Source organism: Pelodiscus sinensis, chromosome 6 (genome assembly GCF_049634645.1).
Source record: "Pelodiscus sinensis isolate JC-2024 chromosome 6, ASM4963464v1, whole genome shotgun sequence".
Classification (NCBI taxonomy): Eukaryota; Metazoa; Chordata; order Testudines; family Trionychidae; genus Pelodiscus; species Pelodiscus sinensis.
Genome location: NC_134716.1, coordinates 44,405,591 through 44,432,534, shown reverse-complemented (window position 1 = coordinate 44,432,534; position 26,944 = coordinate 44,405,591). Strand labels below are relative to the sequence as shown.

The 26,944-nt window shown below is 42.5% G+C and overlaps 1 protein-coding gene across 3 annotated transcripts in view; it reads right to left on the bottom strand.

Moving 5' to 3' along the window:
* Positions 1 to 1,335: 1,335 nt before the first annotated feature.
* The window catches only part of LRRC2 (leucine rich repeat containing 2), a 361,338-nt gene continuing 335,729 nt past the window's right edge, over positions 1,336 to 26,944 (bottom strand). For all 3 annotated transcript variants that reach the window (XM_025187890.2, XM_075931850.1, XM_006129375.4), the window contains exons 6-9: positions 15,621 to 15,766; positions 9,920 to 10,075; positions 8,469 to 8,605; positions 1,336 to 2,420 (exon numbers count right to left, since the gene is read on the bottom strand). In XM_025187890.2, coding sequence (XP_025043675.2) covers positions 2,371 to 2,420; positions 8,469 to 8,605; positions 9,920 to 10,075; positions 15,621 to 15,766 — 489 coding nt within the window. In that variant the 3' untranslated portion in view covers positions 1,336 to 2,370. The remainder of the gene's footprint in view (positions 2,421 to 8,468; positions 8,606 to 9,919; positions 10,076 to 15,620; positions 15,767 to 26,944) is intronic.

Here is a 26,944-nt window from a genome sequence, read left to right as displayed (position 1 = left end):
GTTGGGATGGGGCATGTCTGTGTTTTTATTCTAATTCTAGGGCTTAAACCTGTAATCATATGTCACATGAGACTCAACATGGTTTCATATAATACTCTTCTGTTATTTCAGGTCACTTTTTAAAAACCTAAGAAACCACATGCAAAAATGTAGATTAAAAGAGAACATTAAGTTTGAATGGAAAAAATAGTAAGTGATCATGTAATCAATGATTTTATCATAATGCACATATGTGAAGGGGAAACAAATTAAGGTTGCACAGAAACCTTAATTCTGCATTTCCTAACCTTTCAGTGATTTAATGTTCTTTTAATGTAATTTTTACTTGTACAGTAATTCCTCATTTATCACTACAGATATGTTTCAGAAAATGATCATGTTAAGTGAAAACGTGTTATGCGGGGTCAATTTTCCCATTGAAAATAATGGAAAAGGTGGGGGTTGCGTTTCAAGCGGTGGTGTCTGTTGGGACCGAGACAGAAGAGTGGGGGAGAAAGGGGACTGGGTTACAGCAGGGAGGGGAGGTGTTTGGCTCTGGGGAAGGGCGGAGCAGAGAGGGAAGGGGGATTAGGTTGGCAGTATGCCCCTGTGATGGGTCTGCTGAGGAACAGCGCAGCGAGCGGCGAACCCTCCACCGCTTTGCAGGGAGGTGGAGGAAGCCCCGCGCACCCGCCGGCGATGGGCTGGCTGGGAAAAGCCAGCTACTGGCCTGCAAGTGGGGGTGAAGGAGAGGGGACAAGGCGTCCGGCGAGGGGGAGTTAGCGGGGAACGGTGCAGCGAGTGGCGAACCCTCCATTGCTTTGCAGGGAGGTGGGGGAAGCCCCGTGCAGTCTCCGGCAACAGGCCAGCTGGGGAAATCGTGTTATTCCAGGGACAGTTGTGTAATTCAAAAAATGTTCCCTAAAAAAAAATCGTGCTATAGCGAAAACGTGTTAAGCGGACACGTGTTAAATGAGTAATTACTGTATATCTACTACATATTTGAGAAAGTTTGCCTGTCTGTTCAAGAACTCCTCCTAAACAATAAGAGCTAGAACCACCAAAATCTATATGCAGCTTCCTCTTATCATAACTTAAAGTGACGTGTTTGGTTATGCCAGGAAAATGGGATGTGCCTGAAATAGAATTGTTTCTCTCACTCCCTGAGAGGGACAGGAAGGGGAAGAGCAAGCAGCCCTGATACAAATCTCATCTATAGCAGAGCTAGCACTCTTCTGTAATATGTCATCCTTATGATGTTACCATCCTTTATTACATTTTTCTCCCCCATACACAAACATTTTGGGATTACTTTAATTAAATGAGTTCAAGTTTCAATTAGTATTTTTAGATTAAAAGTCGATTTAATAAATGAAAAATATTCATATGCAAAACTAAATCATCAAAACACTCTACAATTTGTACACTTACAGAACTGAGTACAACAGGTTACAAACAAGCAAAACAAAATATTATAACCAACAAAATCATACTTATACAGCTAAGGCATTTGCATTATGCCAACAAAAATACTGTAATTTAAGAGCAATCAATATTAGACAAAGTGCTTGGTTTCAAAATATTTTCGTGATGTTTTATTCATTCAAACTTCTTCCCAGAGATTATTTTTCTTTAAAATCCTATTAAGCCATTGCCAAACTGTTAATAGAAAATTGTTTACTGCAAAAATTCCAGTTGCCAGTGTACTAATATTTGTGATAATTTAAATGCTTATAATATATTTGAACAAAGTGACAGTATTTTCAGACTCCATGCTGTCTACTTGCTGAAATTTATTTAAATTGAAAAACCACAGACGCACCCTTCTGAACAGCAGAAAGTAAACATCTCACTCATAAACAATGCATTTAAACCTACCGTTAAGAACTATTGCAAACAACTGACTTAGTCATTTGGTCTTTAAAATATAATAGATCACATGCATTTTCTAAAGCATTAGCACTTCCACTGCTTGTACAAAACAAATGTTTCTTTAGAACCGCAACAGAATATATACCTGATACTCCATAAGGCCCCTATCCTGCAAACACATATCTGCTTAACTTCATTCAGTAGCCCTATTCACAGTAGTGAAATACAACCCATGTATAAATATTTGCAGGATGAGGGCCTTAGCAGTGTATAAATTAGTGCTTTTGCTATTGACTTGAAAATAAATACGTTCATTTAAAAAGTGAAATGATATCTGATTAAAAACTATTTAGTCCTTGCAAATTTGTCTGTAGCTGTAGAAAGCAGATATGGTAACAAATAAGAAATTCCGTGATCATTATTTATGAGCTGCTTTTGACCCTCCGTGATATTTTCCATTCACATAGACATACAATTTTTTTTTCTGGTGTCCTACAGGATCTTAGAGATTTCTGATCTTCAGAGCTGAAGAGTAAATGATACCTTTGTAGTATAGCAAGGTACAGATTCTATAAGAGGAGAAAAAATATACTGTATTTAAAATTTCAGCTATATGATCATCAAGTAAACATTTATAAGTCTTGCCTAGAAAAAGCTTGATATCTTTATTTCAAATGTGAACTACAACAGCATATGATTTGTTTGCTGTTTTTATAGAGTCTGCTGGTCTATTTTAGGTAGAATGCCAAACTAGATGATCATAATGGTCCCGCCTGGCCTTGCACTTGAAACTGTGCCTCTACAAAGGTGAATGTATTTTGTGCTTATTTGCCTTCACTAGATTAGCACTTATGGGTAGAAACAATTTTTATATATTAAAAAATATATTTTCTATATTTGTATATATTTTAAACGTATTTTATATATTTAAAAATATATTTGATTTGCAGTTCACTTTTAAAAAAACAAAACAACAAAATACAGTAAAACCTGTGTTATCTGGCATGCTCAGTGATTAGAGTATTCCGGTTATCTAAAAATTCCAGTTATCTGAGAGTCCCATCAATCTAGGAAAAACCAATGGACAATAATAGTAAAACTCAAGTTTTTAATATTGATAGTTTTGTAGTGTGAGGCATTTGGTCTCACATTTCTATTTTGAGTTAAAGATGATTAGTACTTCTTAAATAAAAAACTGTTAAGCCAATCATGGTAAACCAAGCCAGGCCTGTGCGCCTGAAGATGTGACAGTATTGTGGCTGGGGGCAATGCCGGTTAAAAAAGTTTTCTGGTTAACAGAGTGTCGGATAAACAAAGGTGTCACTGTACTATAGAGTTTTATTAATAATTATTATTATTATCTAAATTTCTACCAATGAACTGGGTTTCAAGGACAATTTTTAAAGAATAACATTAATTTAATTTAAAAAACTGGCAATTATCCCAGATCAAACCAAATAATCCAGGAACACTGCTAAAGCATAGAGTTCCCCACACATGGCATCCCCACTAGTCATGGAGTACGTCTACATTAGTCCCCTAGTTTGAACTAGGGAGGCTAATGAGAGCAAATGAAATTGCTAATGAAGCGCGGGATTTAAATATCCCATGCTTGATTAGCATATCCCCGGCCAGTCGACATTTTGGAAACTGACTAGCCTGAAGTAACTTCCCCCATCTACACGTGGCAGAGAAGCACAATTCCGAGATAAACCCCTTAGTTCGAATTAACAGTTAAATCCTATTCCATGAGGTTTATCTCAGAATGGTGCTTCTCTGCCACGTGTAGACACGGGCAGTTACTTTGGGCTAGTCAGTTTCCAAAATGGCAACCGGCCTGGAATATGCTAATGAAGTGTGGAATATTTAAATCCTGCACTTCATTAGCAATTTCAGTCACCCTCTTTAGCCTCCCTAGTTCGATCTAAGGAGCTAGTGTAGACGTACCCATGCAAACAGAACACCATCACTACACACCTGTTTTCTGCACATCTCCAAGACTTTTAAGACCAAATTCTAATTTGATGTTTTCTTGTTTTTTCCCCACCTTCAGATGTGCACTACTATTAATAATGTCAGCATCAGTGGTGGGCAGAGGAAGTAACCCAGCTCTATAGCATAAACTCAAGTGTGTGGGACAGTTCTCTAATCAAGGCCTCATGGGAGACAGGTTTAAGAGGCAAGGGAAGGCTCAACCCCTCACCTCTTCCTATCCCTATCCCCCCGGGCCCTTTCTCTCCCCTCCTTTCCCTCCAGCCCTTTCTTGCCCCTTCTCCCCAGCCCCCGGCCCTTTCTCGCCCTCCTTCCCCTTCCCCCCCGCTCACCCTGGCTCTCTCTTGTCCCCCCTTTCCCTTCCCCCGTACCACGCCAGGGGTGGGGCAGGCAGACAGGGCTCTGTGGCCTGGTCCTGGCTTCCAGCTGCCTCCCCCACAGCCTACAGCCTCCCTGGGAGGGGCTGCCTTCTGGGGAGTGCAGCTCCAGACCCCAAGTAAAAGCTGTTGCTGGAGCAGTGCCACCCTCACCTAGGGTTACCAGGTAGACTCCCCCCCCCCAAAATACTGGACACACTTGATTGTGGGTGGGGGGGGAGGGACTGGCCAGAAGGGGCGGGACTGGCTGTGAGGAAGGGGGGTGGAAGGTGGGGCTGGTGGTGGGGGTCGGGGGTTGCAGGGCTGGCCAGGAGGAAGGGGGGCAGGATGCGGGGTTGGTGGGAGGGAGGGGGCCGCGGGGCTGGCCAGGAGGAAGGGAAGGCTGGAAGAAGGGGAGTGGGAAGCAGAGCTGGCGGGGGTGTGCAGCCACTGGCTGCAGCCGGAATCCAACAAGCCGCGCCTCCGGCAGGCACCCCCTCTAGTTGCTAGTAGAAGCTGGGCGGGGGGAGTAGCTAGGAGCCACTCCCCCTGCCAGGCTTCTGCACACAACCAGAGGCTCCCAGCTGGGAGGCGGGGCCACAATTGGCGCTGGGAGCCTCTGGTTGTGTGTAGAAGCCAGGCGGGGGCAGTGGCTGGGACTTCCAGCCACTGCCCCCGCCCCGCCGTGCCCTGCCCCACCTTTGCATTCGACCACAGGGCTTCCAGCACCAATCGCAGCCCCACCTCCCAGTCGCTCCCCTGCCCCCGCCAGGCTTCCATCTGGCACCCTACCGGAAATTCAGAAAATACCGGCCATTGCACATGTTCTGTATTTTCTGAATTTTACTACTGGACAGAGGGCGCAAATACCAGACTGTCTGGTAGAAAACGGGACACCTGGCAACCCTACTCTCACCACCTTGAATGGCCCACGTAAGATTCCCCTTCCCCGGCCTCCCAGACCCCACCCTGAATCCTGCATCTTCCATCCCCTTACCTGACTCCCTTCATCCCCCTCCCCCTGCCCTGACCCCTCCCACATACACCCCAACCCTTTGACCTGAGATCCCCCACCCCCAAACCCGACACACCCAATTTCCCCTGCCTTGAGCCACTCCTCACCCCCAATTCTTTACTCCAGCCCCCCCCATATACTTCAACCCCCTGCCCTGAGCCTCCCTACACCTTCCACACCCTGTCCTGCCTCCTGTACCCCTCACATCCTTCCCTGAGCCCCATCATTTAAATAAAGGTTGTATATTTTCCTTTTAATTTCCAAAAAGGAAAACATTACAACAGTTAAGGACCCACACAATTCTGGGTATATCTGCTGGTTTAAAATAATATTTTTGTTTCAGTTAGTTAAATATGTAGTAATCTGGAATAATTACTATATGAAAACTAAAGTGCACATTTAAATATTAAATCAGCTTAGAAATACTGATTAAAAAAGTAAAACAGAAGAGCTGCATCATGTATTCCATATTTAATGTTCTATTCAGCAGGACTTACCTTCTACTATAAAGCTTAGCAAATAAATCTCTGAAAAACTTCAGGTATATCAAAAAATCTTGTGACTGTTTCCTCCTCCCCCAAAATTGGTGGGGGGGGGGGGTTAAATTAGGTATGTACTGTATATCCAGTCTTCACAATCTGGCATGCAGTAGAAAACATGCTCCGTTGTCTTTAGAAAGAAATTTTAGAAATGTGTAATTTACAAATGTTATTTACTACATTTGAGTTCAGGGATCTGGGTGAAAGGGAATGAGCAGGGAGGGGGAGGGAAGAGAAATGGGAGACAGAGGCTATGTCTACACTACAGAGTTTTTCAGGGATATCTTTGGTATCCCAGAAAAACTCTGCCACATCCGGGGAATGTGTCTGCTCTTCTGAAATTTTTTTCAGAAGAGCAAACGCACTTTTTCAGCATCCCTTTAAACCTCGTTTTACAAGAAAAAATGGATGTTCCAAAAAAGGGTGTTTTTCTGACATTTGGCCCAGTGTAGATGGGCCAAATGTAGGAAAAGCCTCTTCCAAAAAAAGAAGCAGAAAAAGCTATGCAAATTGCGATTCGCAATTTGCGTAGCTTTTCCTGGCAGAACAGTGTAGTGTAGACATAGCCAGAGGGAGCTGGCTGGCCCTGGACAGAGTGGGGGCAGAGTCTGGGGCAGAGCAAGTGTGAAATATGTGTAGGAAGATTGCCTTTCCAAGCAGCAGTTTCACTCATGTCCATGCAAGGCCTCTTGGCACAATAACCATTATGGACTTACCAAATTCACAGCCATGAAAAAAATACATCATGGACCATGAAATCTCTTGTCTTTCATATGCTTTTACCCTTTACTCTACAGGCCAATGTTTTTCAAATTAGGGGTCCTGATGTTGGGGTCACAAGGTTACTTTAGAGGGGTTATGGTATTGCTACCCTTACTTTTATGCTGCTTTCAGATATGGGTGGCTGGAGAGTGGCAGCTGTTAGCTGGGCACCCAAATCTGAAGGTGGCTCCCTACCAGCAGCAGTAGATAAATAAGTATGCCAATACCATACCATGCCACCCTTACTTCGGCACTGTTGCTTGTAAAGCTGGACCTTCAGTCAGCAGCCACCAGTCTCCAGCTGCCCAGCTCTGAAGGTAGCTGCTCAGAAGTAAGAGTTGTAACACCAAACCATGTCATCCTTATTTCTGTGCTTCTGCTGCTGGTGGTTCTGTCTTTAGAGCTAGGCTCCTGAGCAGCAGCTAGCACTTTCCAACTGCCAAGCTCTGAAAGCAGCACCGCTACCAGTAACAGTGCAGAAGTAAGGGTGACAGTACTGCAACCCCACCCAATAACCTTACAAATCCTCTCCCTTCCCCCTCCCCACACACAATTTTTTTGTGTCAGGATCCCTCACATTATAACACAGTGAAATTTCAGATTTAAATAGCTGAAATAATTAAATTTACTATTTAAAAAATTCTATGACCCTGCAATTGACCAAAATGGACCATGAATTTGGTAAGGCCCTGTCCTAACTGACCATAAAGAATTTTGATCCCCTCTGCGATATTTGTATATGTTTGTTCAGATCTTGAGCTCTGATTCTGGCATCTCTAATTAAAACATATCTGATAGCTAATCTTATTTTGGAAAAAAAAAAGACATAAAAGAATGTTCGCCTACCTCCTACAGCATATAGAACTTTTTACAGCTTTTAAAATTGTGTATTTCATGTGCTCTTATATACTACAGTAAACTTCCCATAATCTGGCACCTTTAGGACCCAGGGGGTGCCGGATTATCAGATATGCCGGACTATCAGAAGGGGGGGCTATGAGGGGTCTGGAGTGGGGTGGGAGGGGATGCCACCCCAGACCCCTCATAGCCCTCCCTTACGATAGTCCGGCTCTGCCCCAGGCGTCCCTGATTCAGCTGCTGCTGGTCAGTTTCAGCAGCAGCTGAATCGGGGATGCCTGCAATAGAGCAGCTGGGGTGCTGCCGGGTTGGTCCCGCAGTGCCGAGGGGCGGTGCTATGGCACCAACCCAGCAGCACTCCAGCTGCTCTTGGGGACGCCTGGGATAGAGCAGCTGGGGTACTGCCGGGTTGGTCCCGTAGCGCTGCCCCTCGGCGCTCCGGGACCAACCCGGCAGCACCCCAGCTGCTCTGCCCAAGCGGTCCCCAAGTCAGCCGCTGCTGAAACAGATCAGTGGCTGATTCCAGGAAGCCCCGGGCAGAGCAACTCTGCCCCGGGCTTCCTGGAATCAGCCGCTGATCTGTTTCAGCAGCGGCTGAATCGGGGACGCCTGGGGCAGAGCAGGTGGGGTCCTGCCGGGTTGGTCCTGCAGCGCTGTCCTTTGGCGCTGCGGGACCAACCTGGCAGCACTCCAGCTGCTCTGCCCCAGGCATCCCCAAGAGCAGCTGGGGTGCTGCCGGGTTGGTCCCGCAGCCCCAAGGGGCAGCGCTACGGGACCAACCCGGCAGCACCCCAGCTGCTCTGCTCCCGGCTTCCCCGATTCAGCTGCTGGTCAGTTTCAGCAGCAGCTGAATGGGGGAAGCCTGTCCGGCTGCCCCAGCACTTCCGGGCACCATGAGGAGTCCCGGAGCATTGGATGCCGTCTAATGGAGTTTTACTGTATTGTTCTTTTACACTTGCCCTCACTTTTTATAAAGATTAAGGATATTGTTGATCTCTCTGTATAACCAAAGCATATTATGTTGATATGGCTAGGAAATCTTTATCAAAATCTACATTTATATCAGGAGATTTACTAAAAATTTAGCATATATACCTCTTTCTCTTATGTCTGCAATGTAAGCTTTCATAAATTCTTTCTCAAATTGCTCCCGATCTCGATCACTTTCTAGGATGTCTTCAGTATCTTGATAGAAGATTGTTTCAAGAGGATTATCCTTAAGACTGATAAATCTTAAGAGAAATATTTGACATGAAAAGATAACTTCTTAACATGAGTTGACTGTAGAATGCTTTTTATCAAATATTGATTATGTTACAAACTTTTTCCCTCTTCTCCCACGTTACAGAGTTTGAATTTATTAGCTCTAGAAACTATATTTACTAACTTATCTTGTTCAGGTGGCCATGCATGTGACCAACAATTTTATTGTGACTATCTGAGTTTTAGTGGCCACTTGCAGGAAGAGGGGGAATTTTAAAGAATTTATGTTTAAGTAATTGAACAAAAGTGTTCTATGATCTTTCAATTATTGATCAAGTAAATATTTTAGGTAGCAATCTATTTACACCATGTTCTTCCTAGTACAATATATTATTTTTCTGTAGGAATAGAGTTTTAGCATTGTGGGACATCTGTAACATCACATTTCACAACATTTGGCCAGTTGTTCCATAATTCTACAGCATCTTCTAACCAGAACAAGAAACTTCAACATGGACCCCACTCTATCCATGTTTCATAGCATTCCAGGATTTAGTAAGACTTCCTTAGCTGATGATGCAAACCTTTAGGAGTTATAATTACTTCCCAACAGCCATTACAGCAGAGAAGTTCAGTCTGTGTGCCCTTTTTGTCATGTTTGTAAATATACATACTTTTAAAATGAAAATCACATGGTTGCACAAATTGCTCAGTAATTCCATGCACAAAGTAGGTGTGCATAATTCTGAAAATCTGGGCCATTTCTCTACACCAACACAAAGTAATTAATCAGTAAAATTTCACAAATTAACCATATGGCATAGTAACATTACTAGGAACTATTCTGTCATACTCAAATGACTTCAGGTCCTAAATCCCAAGTGTCACATCATAACAGGATTATCATAGTTACATATGGTAATCAATGGACTTACACAAGTCCATTGATACGCAACTATAGGATACAATCTCTCAGTCAAGAATACACACATTAGTAAACTGACACAAACTCTTAATGCTGATGAGGCAATCTCAGTACAAGTACAAAAGCACTGCTCAGTATCAGGTGAAATATCAGGAAGCCTGAGGTATGCTTGTACAATTAACCCACTGGACTTCAGCAACTTCATTGCCCTTAATTAACAGTTCTCATGTAAATGAGGTCAGAATTTTGCTCCAGGTTACGTGGAAGTTGCACGAGATACACTCAGCCCAGCAAGCAGGAATTCAAAAATGCAATGAAAGGAAAAGGGAAATGTGAAACTGTTTTTGGAGCACTTACTGCACTGAGCCACTTACCTTTCTGCTTCTGGCATATTCATTTCTCCCTAACTATTACTTACTTTAAACCTGTGGTTGATTCACAAACATCTGTGGGTATCTCAACCAGATCATCCCCACTGACCACCAGCAAACTGAGCTTTGGCATATTGACCAAAGCTCGTGGAAGATAAGTCAGCTTGTTTTTCTGCAGGAGAAGTGTCTGCAGTTCCTCTAGTCTACGGAAGCATAACAAAGAAACATGGCGTAAAAATACATTTTGAAGATCTTTTATTATATGTGTGAACCTATTCAAACACCAAATATTAATTTATATTACTAGGAAAGAAGGAGAAAATGAACCATATCCTTTTCCTTGTGCTGTTTTGTATTTTCACAGAACTCTCCATTGACTTCAATGGGATGTTTCATGCATGGTTTGACATGATAGATGCTAATAATATACCTGTGAGAAGACTTAAAAGTTGTGCCCAATCAGAAGCTAATGGAGCAGTAGGCACTTTAGTGGTTCTATGAACATGTGTGCACATGATTCCATGCCATACAACATGATACAAAGCTCTCGTGTATCTCATTCTGTCAAAGAGTCATCAAAATATAGGTGGGATTAAAATATATATGGGGACTCTTACAAGTAATATTAAAATCAATTTAAAGGACCAAATCTTGTGGTTTATGCAGTAGGCTCCTTTCATTTCTTTTATGTCCCTTTATCCTTTCTTCACACAATAATAATTTGGAGCTTACCAGGAGCTTGCATTCAGGATGTGACCAAGAGTCTTCAGAAAGTGATTAAACCTTCGGATCGCTAGCCCTTCCTGTTTCTCCATATAGGAACTAATGATACGGCCAAGAATGACCTTGAGCGGGTCACAGCAGATTACGTAGTGCTGGGAAGAAGGATTAAGGAATTTGAAGTGCAAGTGGTGTTCTCATCCATCCTTCTGGTTGAAGTAAAAGATCTGGGTAGGAATCATCGAATTGAGGAAGTAAATGTGTGGTTGCGCAGGTGATATCAGAGAGAGGGCTTTGGTTTCTTCGACCATGGGACTCTGTTCTGGGCACAAGGATTGTTAGGAAGAGATGTGATCCACCTAACCAAGAGAGGAAAGAGCATCTTCGAGAGCAGGCTTGCAAACCTAGTGAGGAGGGCTTTAAACTAGGTTCGTTGGGGGACGGTGACCAAAGCCCTGAGGTAAGTGAGGAAGTTGGACACCGGGAACAATCACAAGGAGGAATGAGCAACAAAGGAGTACCCCTGATTTGGATGGAGAAGGCAGGGCGATCAACTGGTTATCTAAGGTATTTGTAAACCAATGGAAGAAGCCTGGGAAACAAACAGGAAGAATTACAAGTGCTGACCCAGTAGAAGAACTATGATTTGATTGGAATAACGGAGACTTGGTAGGATGACTTGCATGACTGGAGCACTGTCATGGAAGGGTATAAACTGTTCAGGAAGAACAAACGGGGGAGAAAAGGAGGAGGAGGAGTTGCATTGTATGTAAGAGAGCAGTATGATTGCTCAGAGCTCCAGTACTTAGAGGGAGAAAAGATTAAGAGTCTATGGGTTAAATTTAGAGGTGGAAGCAACAGGAGTGATATTGTGGTTGGTGTCTGCTATAGACCACCGGATCAGGTGGATAAGGTAGACAAAGCTTTCTTTGGACAACTGAGAGATGCTTCCAGATCACAGGCCCTGGTTCTCATGGGTGAGTTTAATCACCCTGACATCTGTTGGGAGACCAATAAAGCAGTACAGAGACAATCCAGGAAGTTTTTGGAGAATGTTGGGGATAACTTCTTGGTACAAGTGCTGAAGGAACTGACTAGGCGGCATGCACAGCTTGACCTGCTGCTCACAAACAGGGAGGAACTAGTAGTAGAAATAGAGGTGGGTGGCAACCTGGGAAGCAGTGATCATGAGATGGTAGATTTCAGGATCCTGACTAAAGGAAGAAAGGAGAGTAGCAAAATACACACCCTGGACTTCAGAAGAGCAGACTTTGACTCCCTCAGAGAACTGAAGGGCAGGATTCCCTGGGATGCTTACATGAAGGGGAAAGGAGTCCAGGATTCCTGGCAGTATTTTAAAGAAGCCTTATTAAAGGGACAGGAAGAAACCATCACTATGCACAGCAAGAAAAGCAAATATGGTAAGTGATCGGATTAGCTTACTGGGGACATCCTTGGTGAGCTTAAACACAAAAAGGAAGCTTACAAGAAGTGGAAACTTGGACAGATGACTAGGGAGGAGTATAAATATATTGCTCGAGAATGCATGGGAGTTATCAGGAAGGTGAAAGCGCAATTGAAATTGCAGGTAGCAAGGGATGTGAAGGGCAACAAGAAAAGTTTCTACAGGCATGTTAGCTATAAGAGGGTGATCAGAAAGGGTGTGGGACCCTTACTGGATGAGGGAGGTAACCTAGTGACAGATGATGTGGGAAAAGCTGATGTACTCAGTGCCTCTGTCTTCACGGACAAGGTCAGCTCCCAGACAAATGCACTAGGCAACACAGTATGGGAAGGAGGTGGACAGCCCTTGGTGGGGAAAGAACCAGTTAGGAACTTTGTAGAAAAGCTAAACATACACAAATCCATGGGCCCAGATTCAATGCATCCGAGGGTACTGAGGGAGTTGGCAAATGTCATTGCGGAGCCTTTGGCCATTATCTTTGAAAAGTCGTGGCAATTGGGAGAGATCCCGGATGACTGGAAAAAGGCAAATAGAGTGCCCATCTTTTAAAAGGGGAAGAAGGACAATCCAGGGAACTACAGACTAGTCAGCCTTACCTCAGTCCCTGGAAAAATCATAGAGGGGATCCTCAAGGAATCCATTTTGAAGCACTTGGAAGAGAGGAAGGTGATCAGGAATAGTCAAAATGGATTCACGTGCCTGACCAATCTGATTAGCTTCTATGATGAGGTAACTGGCTCTATGGATATGGGAAAGTCAGGGGGTGTGATATACCTTGACTTTAGCAAAGCTTTTGATATAGTCTCCCACAATATTCTTGCCAGCAAGTTAAGGGAGTATGGATTGGATAAATGGACTGTAAGATGGATAGAAAGCTGGCTAGACTGTTGGGCCCAACAGGTAGTGATCATTAGCTTGATGTCAGGTTGGAGGTTGGTTTCTAGCAGAGTGCCCCAAGGATCTGTTCTTCAACTGGTTTTGTTCAATATCTTTATTAATGACCTGGATGAGGGGATAGATTGCACCCTTAGCAAGTTTGCAGATGACACTAAGCTAGGGGGAGAGGTAGATACGCTGGAGGGCAGGGATAGGGTCCAGAGTGACCTGGACAGATTAGAGGATTGGACCAAAAGAAATCTGATGAGGTTCAACAAGGACAAGTGTCCTGCACTTGGGACGGAAGAATCCCAAGCATTGTTACAGGTTCGGGACTGAATGGCTAAGTAGCAGTTCTGCAGAAAAGGACCTGAGGATTATAGTGGATAAGAAGCTGGATATGAGTCAACAGTGTGTCTTTGAAACCCATAAGGCTAATGGCATATTAGGGTGCATTAGGAACATTGCCAGTAGATCCAGAGAAGGGTTATTTCCCTTTATTTGGCTCTGGTAAGGCCACATCTGGAATATGGTGTACAGTGAACCCTCGTTTATCGCGGTAGATAGGTTCCAAACCCTACCGCGATAGATGAAAATCCGCGAAGTAGAAGTAGGATCCTCAAAGCCTCGGGGGAAGCCGGCGGGGGGGGGGGGGCATCCCAGGCGCGCCTGGGATGCCCCCCCGCCGGCTTCCCCGGAGGCTTTGAAAGCCGCGGAGGGGCTCCGGCGGGGGAGCAGCCCAGGCGCGCCTGGGATGCCCCCCCGCCGGCTTCCCCGGAGGCTTTGAAAGCCGCGGAGGGGCTCCGGCGGGGGAGCAGCCCAGGCGCGCCTGGGATGCCCCCCCGCCGGCTTCCCCGGAGGCTTTGAAAGCCGCGGAGGGGCTCCGGCGGGGGAGCAGCCCAGGCGCGCCTGGGATGCCCCCCCGCCGGTTTCCCCCGAGGCTTTGAAAGCCGCGGAGGGGCTCCGGCGGGGGAGCAGCCCAGGCGCGCCTGGGATGCCCCCCCGCCGGCTTCCCCGGAGGCTTTTTAAAGTTTTGGTAACCGCTACTTCGCGGTTCGACCATCGCGGATTCACGTATATACATAATGTAATGAAAAAAGTCCGCGAAGTCGTGAATCCGCGATAGTCGAACCGCGAAGTAGCGAGGGTTCACTGTACAGTTCTGGGCCCCCCAGTATAGAAAGGATGTGAATGCATTGGAGAGGGTCCAGCGGAGGGTGACCAAAATGATTAGGGGGCTGGAGTGCATGACCTATGAGGAGAGACGGAGGGATTTGGGATTGTTTAGTCTGTAGAAGAGAAGAGTGCGGGGGGATTTGATAGCAGCCTTCAACTTCCTGAAGGGAGGTTCCAAAGAGTATGGAGAAAGGCTGTTCACAGTAGTGACGAATGGCAGAACAAGGAGCAATGGTCTCAAGTTACAGTGGGAGAGGTCTAGATTGAATATTAGGAAAAAGTATTTCAGTAGGAGGGTGGTGAAGCACTGGAATGGGTTATCTAGGAAGGTGGTGGAATCTCCATCCCTCGAGGTGTTTAAGTCTTGGCTTGACAAAGCCCTGGCTGGGTTGACTTAGTTGGAATTGGTCCTGCCTTGGGCATGGAGCTGGACTTGATGACCTCCTGAGGTCTCTTCCAGTTCTATGATTCTATTGATGAACATTTGGTCTTGAGAGTGAACTATAAAACTTGAGGAAATACTTTTTTCTTCTTCACCTAGTAGAGATTCTGGTTCTGCTACTAGAATAGTAATGCAGCTTTATGTATTGCATGTGAGTCCCACACTTTTCCTCTGAGAAGGTATGGTAAGGGATGCTTCAGCACAGTGTTGCCAAATCTTAGGATTTTTTATTGTGAATTTCATGATATTTGATGTTTTTCTTAAAGTTCCAACGGCTGAGTAGATTGCAGAATAATTTCAGCATTACATATACATATATTATACACATATTACATATAAGCTTCTAGTCCTCTTAATTGAAGAGAAAAGATTGAAGCAAGAGCACAGGAAAATCTCAGAAATCAGAAGGATAATTTTAAAAAATAACAAATCTATATATTTTAATTAATTATTTTCAGTCCAATCTCATGATTTGAAGAGTCTTAGCTGAGAGTTTTAATATTTGAAGTTAGCATTGCAAGGTCATCAGCTGGATGAAAATTTATAATGGGTTGAATTAAAACCCCATTGATGTTGATGTGCATGCACTCACCCTTCAGCTATCTTAACTGTAAACATATGCCCCATTTGCCATATTAATCATGCTTTGGCTTGCCCTTTCTCCCCATCTCACATTCCCTCTCTGTACACAGTTACACAGTTGCTGCCCCTTCAGTTGCAAGTTTGCTGCTTCTATCTCCACACAGAGGATTATGTTGCTCAGAAGCAAGACAGGAAGAGCAACTAGCTAACCACAAAACAGGGAAACTGACTACATACAATGAGGTCAAACAAAATGGAAAAGAGAGGAAAATATATTTTGTTCTCCAATATTTTTCAATAATGGAAATGGTAGGTTTAAATTGTAAAATGCTGGGCATGTTTTCAGATGGCAATGGAATTTTCCAATGATCACCATCAAACAATAATTGGAGTTTTTCAGTGATCCTTTTCAAATAAAAATTGGTCATGTTACTTTGTAGACAAGTTTACTAATTCATAAACATGTTTATGAAATATAAGAAACTACCTGTCTATATCTTGTGGGAGATCTCTCAGTTTGTTGTTGCTCATATCCAGCCAATGCAAACTTGACATTCGGAGTATACAAATTGGAATAGTGGGAAACTTGTTTGCTGACACATCTACAAATGTGACTTGTTTCAAGTTACTTAGCTGGAAAGAAACAATGCAGCATTTTAGTTACATTCTACCGAATATCTTGTGCATATCATTGCGCTCTTCAAATAAGTATCATAGCTTCACTGGACCACTTGAAGTACTGAGTATTGCATAATATTTCTGATTTATCCTTGGTTTTCTGCCACACGTCATAGCCATCACTGTTCAGGGTGATACCAGACGTAACAACCTGCAGAACTTTTCAACACCTTTCCATCCACCAGAGAGACCTCTAAACATGGAATGACATGTTATTTGCCTTTTAAAGAAGCCTGTTGTCTGAGAAAACAGTAACTGGGACAAGATATTGACCCCAGTCTTTCCCTAGAGTAGTACAGAAAACTAACAACAATAAATAAAACTGTTTTGATAACTAAAAGGCTTAGTTATTACATACTATATATACACACACACACTAAACATTCATTTTTAAAAACACCACAGGGGTTTTATCAATATATCTTCTATTTGCTTTAAGTAGACTTCTTTGGTTATAAAACCATGTAATACATTGAAAATGCATAGTTAACAGATCACTTGAGAATTAGAACTTTACCAGTTCATGTCAGCCTAAAATACGATCCAATATTTTTTTAAAAGTAAAGCTATTTAAAAATACTTTTTCTTTTGTCCCAAACTAAATATATAAAAATACACTAAACCTTTTTATTTGAAGACCTATCGCAGGACTCACACTTTTTAAATAATAAACTGCTAGAGTATCCAGGGTAAACTACAAATGTGAAGTAGACTTGTTTAAGAATTAAATGTTTGTATGAAGGGCTCTGTGTACTACATCAATTATTTACAGTACTAGTGTTCATGAAACTGTGCAGACATCTTAAGTAACAGTCAAAGCAGTTCATATAGAAATATTTTAAGAATGGAAATTATGTCTTTACATTTCTAAGTATGTATAGGTATATGAGATTATAACCTATTCCCATTGGCCCCAGTCCTGAAGTGAGGTGTACATGGGACTTGGCCTATGCTTGTACTATGGGCATTTTAGGATGCAGGGCATATTTTGCAAATATTTAGCAAAAACAAGTGAAAGTATTATTTTTTTAATTATTACCTTTGTAATAATGCAGGGTGTTATCAGTGACATATATAAGGGAATTTGCTTTCTTCTGGTTGAGATCCTGGCTGCACTGAAATCAATGGCAAAATGTCCATTAACTTCAATGGGGCAATATTTTGTCCTTAAAATTTAATTTGACACTGCTTCTCTACAATGTTCATATTCTGTGTGGTTCTGTGTCAAAGCCTTACCTTCCTTTCAGATACAACCTGATATTGCTGCCAGCTTTCCAAGAACAGGATTTAGAACTTTAGAACTATTCAAAAAGCTTACTTGAAGAATATTGGATTGCAGAGGATACTATTAAATTCAGCCTTCAGAATCAAGACAGAGGCACAGAATCAAGATAGAGGCTCTCAAAGTCAAGATACAAGTCAAAAATCTGCCTGCTCCCACTTAAAGCTGCTTTGAGGCCGCATCCCAGTGGAAGCCCCTCCCAAGGAAATCAAAACTGCCAGGAAAACATTTTAAAGAGCAATGTGTCATTTCCAAACCATGTGTCATTCCTTTTCAAAAGCAAAATTGCCACACATGCCATACAAGTTTCTCTCAACCCAAAAAAATTAAATTGTTAAAAGCACATCTGTCGGTCTGAAATAGAAAATCTGAATGGATCTGACACAAGGTCTGAGGATAAAACAAAACCCCAAGCAACCCATGTCCATGTGAAGGTTGCAAATCTTTCTCCAGTAACAAGATTCCAAATCTTTCACTTCCAAGAGGACCTACTTGATATTGGCCCTCTCACAAGTTGCCAGATACTTCCTTTTTCCCAGACAACTGCTATACCAAAACAATTATGTAATATTAATACTAAATTCTGTGGCAAACTGAAATTTCTGCAGCAGTGTAAACCAGAAAACATATAAAAACAAAATGTTTTACTGAATCACGTGGTAAAAGGAACATCCATACTGAACTACTGTGCTATAAGTGTAAGTGGCATTTTTTCCATTTATTATGCTAGGCCCAAGAGATCATTTCATTGTTTAATTTTGTTTTTCTTCTTAGTTTATAACCCTGCAAAAACTGAATTTGCCATGGAAATAGGATTGTCTTGATACAAAATTTTGATTTGGCATACCACAAAATAGAGGAGGCTCTAATTATATTGTATAGGCTACAAACCCTCACTGTGCTTCCTTTTAGGGCAATATTTAACAAGGTCTGTCTGGTTTCTACACTGTGTTCCAATAAAATAGAGTTTTGATTTAATCTGTCGCTGAAATGCTACCCAAACTCCCTTGGGGGATATGACACACTGGAAATTATGGCAGCTATGTATTATATTTACTAAAGAAAATTCTATATATACTTATTTCCTTTTGAAAGACTAATGGATTTTTGCACCTCCGATAACATTTCATTTATAAACTAGTCTGCCAACCTTATCATTTTTACTTAAGCGGTTTATTTTTGCTATTTAACTTTGTTATCTAACTTTGAATCAGTCGGAATATAGGCTTTATGCAAGATCCATTTTAAACACTAGCTATATTTGACAGTCTAACTACCTGGCCATAGTTATTGCAGTTCTTACTTTTAATCATAATTGTCATCTTTATTTGACAAACTACCTATATTGCTCCTTATCTTAATAATTTTACTTTTAAAGAAAATAGTCTTTGCAGCATTCCAGAGCTCCACTGCTTTTCTCTCCTCTCTGGCAGTTAAAGTTTCAGTTGAGAGAAAAGGACACGATGTCCCTGAGTTGAATGAGTTGTTTGATTAATGGGTGTGTTTTTATTTTTGTTTTATTTTTGTCATTGAAAGGAGTTTACTGATAAGGTCTGTTGGTTGTGGTTTTAGTATGAGGTGCCCGCTGCATAGCATCATCAAATGCAAAGATCTAAAATTATATCAATACCTAATAAAAAAACTCCTTATTAAATTAAATACAAATATTCTTTGGCAGAAATAAAATCCGACGAAAAGCCAGGAAATACCAAGAATTAACCCAGGTGTGCTCAACTGCTTTCAGTTCTCGTCAAACAATTTCTGGCCTAATACACAAGGAGCCCAATTTTGCTAGAAAATCCTGGGCCCACTGAAGTCAACATGTTTGACATAATTAATTTGAATGAGGCCAGGATGTCACCCAACCTCTCCTGCCAGCTGTGGATGGCACTTAATACCTCGCAGGGGGCACTCCGGAACAGACAGGATTGGGACACATCTGTGCTGCAGTACGTATGACAAGAGAACAACTCAGATCACTGCTTTAGTTTTCACTCTTAGCTAACGAGCTCTTTTAAATTATCACCCCCCTTAATATTTTGTTGTGTATTTTTAATAATAATGATTATTATTATTATTATTACCATTTTTTTCAACACACATGGCAGTTAAGAAGTACATGGTAACAGCTCCTTTAGAATCTGTCATGCTCATTCATGAAAATGCATAGGCATATTTAGAGCCCAATCCCATTAAAGTGAACCTCCACTACAGCTTCTATTTTCTTCCATAAACAGGATGCTAAATGACACTATGGCAAAACACAATCTAGGGTTAAAGTCTGTGATTTCATCAACTCAAGCTCTTGACAGTAGCATAAGGAAACTTAACCCAAAGACTTAACATGGGGATAGGGTCCTTGCTGGATCACAGAATTCTGGCAAATGAAGAACATAAAATTGATCCCAAAAGACAGCCAGGTGCTTATTGTTGCTATTATTTATTTGTATTGCAGTAGCACGTAGTGAACCCAGCCACACTGTGCTAGGTTCTGTGCATACACTGTATAATCAAATGATGGTCTCTGCGCCAGTGTTACTTCTGTAGCTCTTGCAGGACCAATCCTTTCCCCACTGAAACACAGTCAATGATGTGACAACCGCAGCTATAGACATATCTGAGCTACCTTTGATCTAACTAGCTTGAACAACAACAGTGAAGTTATGGCAGCATGGGCAGCAGCACAGGCTAGCTGCTCAAGTACCCACAATCCCAGGCAGGCTTGCACAGCACGTACAGCTTCTTCACTATTACTATACAAGCTAGCTAGATCTGAGCTAGCTCAAGTGGTGGTCGACAGGTGGTGCAGTCAGACCGCTGATCACAATGTTGACAGAATCAATAGCAAAACTACCACTGACAGTAAAGCCAGTAGGATTAGTCAATTATTCAAACAAAGACCCATAGAAAGCCATGACGTATAGAAGTGTTTTAACTGATTTTACATTTTTCCTTTATTCCACTGACCCCCATACTTTTGTTTCATCCTTTGATCACTTATACATAATTGGAGAATTGGTACAGGTTGAATCTCTCTGGTCCAGCACTCTCTGGTCTGGCAACACTCATGGTCCAGTGTGATTTAAGTTAGCCAGATGTCCGCTTATCATGGGTATGGTCAAGTTTCTCATGGTTTCCATAGTGTTTGTTTACAGCCACTAGTCCTGGCTGTCAGTGTTCTGTGCTGTTATTTAGTTCTATTTACCCTTAAATGTCTTCTAAGAGCCTAGCAAGCAGTAGAAGTGTTGGTAATGCTGCTAGATAATACTGACTTCTCGTAATTTGGCAAATTCTCTGGTTTGGCATTGGTCAGGTCCCAGGGTGCCAGACTGGAGAGGTTCAATCTTGTAATAGCAAAAGCCCTATTTTGCATAAAGACCTGATCTAGCAAGAAATGTAACCACACACTTGCATTTAAGCACGTAAATCCATTTAAGTCAATGGGACTACAAAGGTGCTTAAAATTAAGTATGTGCTTAAGTACTTTGCTGGATTAGGACCATTTCAAGGGCCAATTTCCTAAAAGGTTACTTCTTGTTGATTAAAGTTATATATTATAAATCTTCATACTCCTTATGCTCCAACTGCATGTAAGCTAAACGTATTGATATAATTTGCCCATACAAAATACCACTGTTTTCTAGGTCTCCAAATCATGCAGCATAGGAACACAATGTGAGGAAGTGAAAATAGCCCCATTGAAGCAAATAGCAAAACTCCTGCTTACTTAACAGGACCTAGAAAAATCACATGAAGGGCTTAATTTTCATATTATTTAATTAAAAACATTAGTTCAAAAAGCCCTGTCAATAGTATGGCACATTTTTTCACCTCTCAGTAATGCTCTGAGTAATGTTTTGGTTTTCAAAGATCTCTTTTAAGTATATTCTGCTCCATCAACAAAAAATGGAAAATATGCATGTCTACTTTTAGAACAGAACAGGTACAAATACATTTTGGTATGCTTCCTCACACTGTAACAGCAATTAATGGAGAAATACTATTAGAATGACACAGACTTAATAATATAAACACACAAACATAAACATTTTGACATGACTATATTCACTAAAGTTGCCATTTTGGTTGTTAAAAATGTTTATATTCATTTTAGATTTTACTGAAACACATGGTAAATCAATCAATATTTGCCAAAGGAAGAATGAAAAAAAAAATCGTAGAGAACTATATTTTATTTTCAAGCAGCTAAAAAGAGTATTATAAACAAAGAAGATGACAAATGCATTAAGCAATGTAAAACTGTGGTTCACAGTTTTCTTTTAGGTTGGTAAACTAGTAGCTACTCACTTTAGAAGCAAACATACTGAGGACATTTAAAGAGATAGCATCAGTAGAATGCTGATAGAATGTTGGCTTAGCCTAATATTGGCAGATGCAAAATAAGTATCAAGAAAAAAAATGAGAAGTAAATGTTAAGGCAGAGCTGAAAGACACTTATCCTCTGCGTCAGTACTATGACAGTTGCTGATTGATATACAGCAGATACAGTCATTTTGTCTGATGACTATTAATGCAGTGCAATAGCTTACCATACCACTGTTGATTTTGATTAACTAAGAAAAGAGACTTTTTGGGTATTCAGCCAGACACCAGCTGTTCTATGAAAATAAAGGTCTATGAAAATAAATCATTTCATAGTTCAAAACAAAATTTTAGAGGTTGTCCCCCCGCCCTCCACACACACACACACACACACACACACACACACACAAATCAGAAACGGCACCCCTGTAAGGCATGTGTCTTACTTCAGAGGCTGGGCCAGCCAGACTCTGCTCTCAGGTTCAGAGGGTAACCAAGAAGACACAAATCGCTTAATGCGAATAAATGCAAAGTTTATTAGATAATACAGGTGATATGAAAAGAAAAGGCAAGAGAAGGCTTATAACGTCCCCTTAGCTTGCCGGGGACTCCGACTCAGCAAAGGATGGACTCCTCGGCGAGGTCCAAAAGGCACCTCTGTGGAGTTACAGGTCCTTCGGGAACTCCCAAGGGCGTGGACAACAATAAATGATATGGAGCCTGTACACAAAATTCTAGAAGCAGCAACTAACTATATGCAGAGGAAAAAAACAAAAAACCCAAACACCTGCCTCTGTGAAAAGATTCCCACAGACAGGCTGTTTACTCCGAAGCTTATCTAAACTATGTGATGAGCTCAACCACATTCTGCATGGCCTATCTCTCTAACAAGTGAAGTAGCTGGGAATTTTCCTTGCTAACAGCAGACCAAAGCCTGTTTTTTAGTTTGCAGACATGAGAACTGGGAAGATTCACTAACTCCTTGTAATACAATGGTCTTCCGATTTTCCACCCACAAGTTCTAGGGTTGCCAGGTGTCCAGTATTCTAACCCAACAGTCTGGTATTTGTGCTTTTTGTCCGGTAAAAAAATCAGAAAATACCGGACATGTGCAATGTCTTCAGTTTTGGCCCTGGCCCCACGCTCTATGGCCGTGGTCACCAACCAGTAGATCGTGATCTACTGGTAGATCTCAGGGGCTCTAAGAGTAGCTCTTGAGCCCTCTCTGAACTGCGCGCCTGCACAGTACATTTACATTAGATTTCCTCATTTGAAGAGCAGCTACTCACTGAGCAACAACACAGGTGAGTAGCTGTGAGAAAAGGTGGGAGCTGGAAGGTCAGGAGAGCTGAAACACCCCAGCAAGCTGACTGTGGCTTTCAGCTGAAAGAAGCTGCCCCGCGCTCCAGCTGATTGGCGGCTTCTCCTCTGCGCCCGCCCATGTGGAGCTTGGTGCACCCTGGCTTAGTGCCGTGGCCAGCTGGCCGGGCAGCTACTTCTCTTCCCTCCAGCCCGGCTGCCCTGCGCTTAGCCCAGGGAGGCTGCGTCCAACTCCAGCTGTGCTGGAGCAAGCTTCCCAGGCTGAGCGCAGGATCACAGATGCCCATCTGATGGACTGTATATAGCAATCTCAGACTACAACCCAGACTTCAAGACACTGGCAGATACTGTTCAGTCACAGGTGTCACACTGAGACTTTGTTTTTGGAAGAAAAAATATATAATTATCAATACTTGATTTTAGATTTACAAAATAGCAGAGAACAAAATGTATTATTGTAAATGCTTCATTTGACATTTAAATAGCATGAATTAAAAACAGACCATTTATTTCATAACTATAAACATGTGATTTTAATGTTATATATTGCATAATTTAAAAATAAACTGTTTAACAGTGTGTATAAGGGCTGGGGATAGCAAGTGATGGACAGGAGAATAGAGAGGGTGGGGCTTCAAGGAAGGGGCAGGGCGGTAGATCTTTGCCTGTTCTGAGACTTAAAAAGTGATCTTGGGTGTAAAAAGGTTGGAGACCACTGCTCTATGGGGCTGCTGCAGGCCTCTGGCTCTGGCCTCAGCCCTCTGCTCCAGGGAGCTGCTGCAGGGCTTGGGCCTCTCACTGCCGTGGGTTGCCAGGGGACTCCAGCCCCTTCCCATGCTGCCAACCCTGTTGCTCCAGACCCTTAACTGGCCCTTCAGCCCTTAGGCTCCTGGCCTCTCTGGTCCAGGAGCATCCATGGTCCTGCTGGACCACAGATATTACCAGACCAGAGAGTGCCAGTTTTCGGAAGTGCAACCTGTACTACCTACAGCGTAGCATGAATACATGCGATCATGTGGCTGGGTGCGGCAACTGTGATTAATGATCAAAGTGAACAAAATTCATTATAATTAGTGGAAAATATCTGAAATACTTGAGATTTTATGATGGCATATGAAAATTAATGTTAACAAATGTCCTTTGGGAGAAATAATGTCCATTACTAACATGCACAATGTTGATTACTAAATTAACTGGAACCCAGAGGAATATGGAAAGACAATTATTTAGGTAAATGAAAACTTCTGTTCAATGTACACTGATGGTCAAGGAAAATACTAGTTTAATACATAAGGAATGTCATGTATTAGAACAGTGAAATTATTATAGTGTCAGACTATATCTCAATAGTACACCTTAACCTACAATAATAAGTTCATGTCTGGTGACTCTGTCTCTAAGAAAGATACAACAAAAATAGGAGAGGTACAGAAATGAACAACAAAAGCAATCAGAGGAATGGAAAAAAATTCTCTCCATCTTCTTTTGTGAATATTTGCATTGCAGTAATACCCAAAGATCTTAATCTCAAGAAAAACTGAAAGGACTACAACAGTTTAGTTGAAAGTGCAGATAAAGAAAAAAAATACTTTTTCAGAACAATGAACAATAGAGAAATGGTAAATCACCTGCTCCTATACGTGGTCCCTTATAAACACAAGAACAACGATTCCATTGAATCCAAAAAGCAATTGATTTAAACTGATAAAACGAAATAGTTTTCTTTACATAATTAACCTATGGAACCAACTGTTATAATGTACTACTGAGTCTAAGAGCTTAGCAGGAGACAAAAAAAGATTTGACATTTATACAGATAATGAAAATATCCTAAGTTATACTCGACTGAATTTAAAAAAAAGCATATAAACCTTCATGGTTCAGGACATAAGTCAACCACTACTTCCTGGGACTAGGAAAAAAACTTCTTCAAGGTGCTGGTTATTCTATTATGATCCACTAGAAGATTTATTCAGCATTGCTCAGGTCCTCGACTCAATTAATTTTTTGTTTTTCTTCATTTAAATCATTGCTCTGGGGTGGGGCTGGGGAAGACGGATTCTGTATATATTACAGAGAGAGAGGACAACCCCAGCGCTCCCTCATTCAGCATCTTGGGCCAGGTGAGAAGCATCTTTCCACAGCCACTGCAGTTCCAGTGGGCATATCCAGGGAGGGGTGCATGTCCCCCAGCTGGGACAGATCCAGATTCATCTGCCCCATTTTTTCCCCAGCCAGAGTGAGAAATGCAGCAAACTGTGCACTTTTCCCTCGCTTCATGATGAAGAGGGAGGGAGCTACAGTCTCCCCACCAAATCCTCCCTAAAGGCACCTATGGAGTGGGAGGCTTAAGGCAGGTAGGCGTGCCCCCAACCAGCCCCTTTCGCCTGTCTGGTGATTCTGTCTCTTCATGAGAAGCAATCCTGTTCCTGGAACATCCTATTTTCTTGGCATAACCAACCCCTTAGCTTGCTTTAAGTCAGGGGTGGGTGACTTTTGTATGGAGGGGGTTTGGGACAAAAGTTAGGTGCAGAAGGGAGCTTGGAGTAGTGGATTGGGATACAGGAGAGGGTTTAGGGTCTGAGAGGTTATGAGGTCTGAGAGGGAGTTTGAATAAAGAAGAGGGCTATGACCTGGAACAGGGGAATGGGGTCAGAGTCCAGGAAGGTGTGTGGGTACAGAAGAGGATTCTGGCCTGGTGGAGGGACACAGGAATGGGTGCAGATTCGGGGGGGGGGGAGATAGTTGTGTCCTGGGAGCAGGGGGGAGGAAGGTGCAGAGGGCTTGGGTGGTGATCTGGGGCTTATGGTACTGGGTGCAGGACATAGAAGAGGGACATAGAAGCAGGTGCAGGTGCGGGAGGGAGGGAGGTGCCAGAGGAAGGCTCTGTCCGAGATGTGCTTACCTAAGCATCTCCCAGCTAGAAGCACTCTCAGGCACGCTTCCCTGCATGCCAGTAGCCCCTGACATGGAGCTCTCTGTGCTGTAAGGGGGAAGGCTTTGCACATTGCCCCGCCACCAGCAAAATCTCTCTCAGCTCCCATTGGCTGGTTCCAGTCAATAGAAGCTTAAAGATTTTTCTAGGGTTGAGGACGGTGTGTGAAGCCTCTCCCTCTCCCCTCACAGAGCCGAGGGCGTAGCTAACTGCAATAGGACTGAGGCCTAAGAAAACAAAATCACATCTCAAAGCTCTCAGTCCTCTCTGATTTTCTGTGAATGCATTCCGTTCTGCAGCAAAGCTGGAAAGCAATCAGGAGTCACCAGCTCGTGGCTTCCCTCACAGAAGAGACACAATCTCCTTTATTAAGTTTTAAAACACTGTGCCAAAGTCAGTGGAAACTCATGAAATTAAAAATGTACAGAATTGATTATTTTTCTCTTATCGGACAACATCACTGCATTAAAGCAGTAGTTCTGGACAGATTATGGATATCCAATGATTCCCACAGTCAACAGCATCCAAATTAATGTTCATGACCTCGGCTTTGAAAGTTAGAGCCAGACTTTCAAAAGTGTTCAGCTTCTACAACCAAGCTCAGATTTTAGAAAAAGCACAACTCTCATATGGGAACCTAAATGAAATGGTCAGATTTTCAGAAGTCTGTTGCACCCAGTAGTTCCTATTGTTTTCATCTTCAGAAGCGGACATCTCAATTGCATTGTATAACCCAGACACTTTCTGGGTGTGCTATACTGTCCCACTAGTGGCACTGAGACCATTTATTGGGAAAATAATGAGTCTATTCTACAGCCTTAGCTAATAACCATTTGGCTTTCAGTTCAAGTGGTAGAGGCTCGCATTCTAAACTTCAAAGGTCCCGAGTTCAATTCTGCCAGCATTGCAATACAGGTTGAACCTCTCTAGTTCACTGGTGCTGAACCACAGAAAGTCAAAATTGTCTAGCAACATTTCTACTGCTTTCTGGACTCTTAGAAGACATTTAGGGGCAAATTAGAGCTAAATAACAACACAAAACACTGAGGCTACGTCTACACTGGCATCCCTTCCGGAAAAGGGATGCTAATGTAGACTTTGAAATAGGCAAATCCGCAGGGGATTTAAATATCCCCCGCGGCATTTGCATTAACATGACTGCCGCTTTTTTCCGGCTAGGGGAAAAGCCGAAGAAAAGCGCCAGTCTAGATGTTATACTCCGGAAAATAAAGCCTTTTCCGGAGAATTTCTTATTACTACTTTCAAGGCTTTA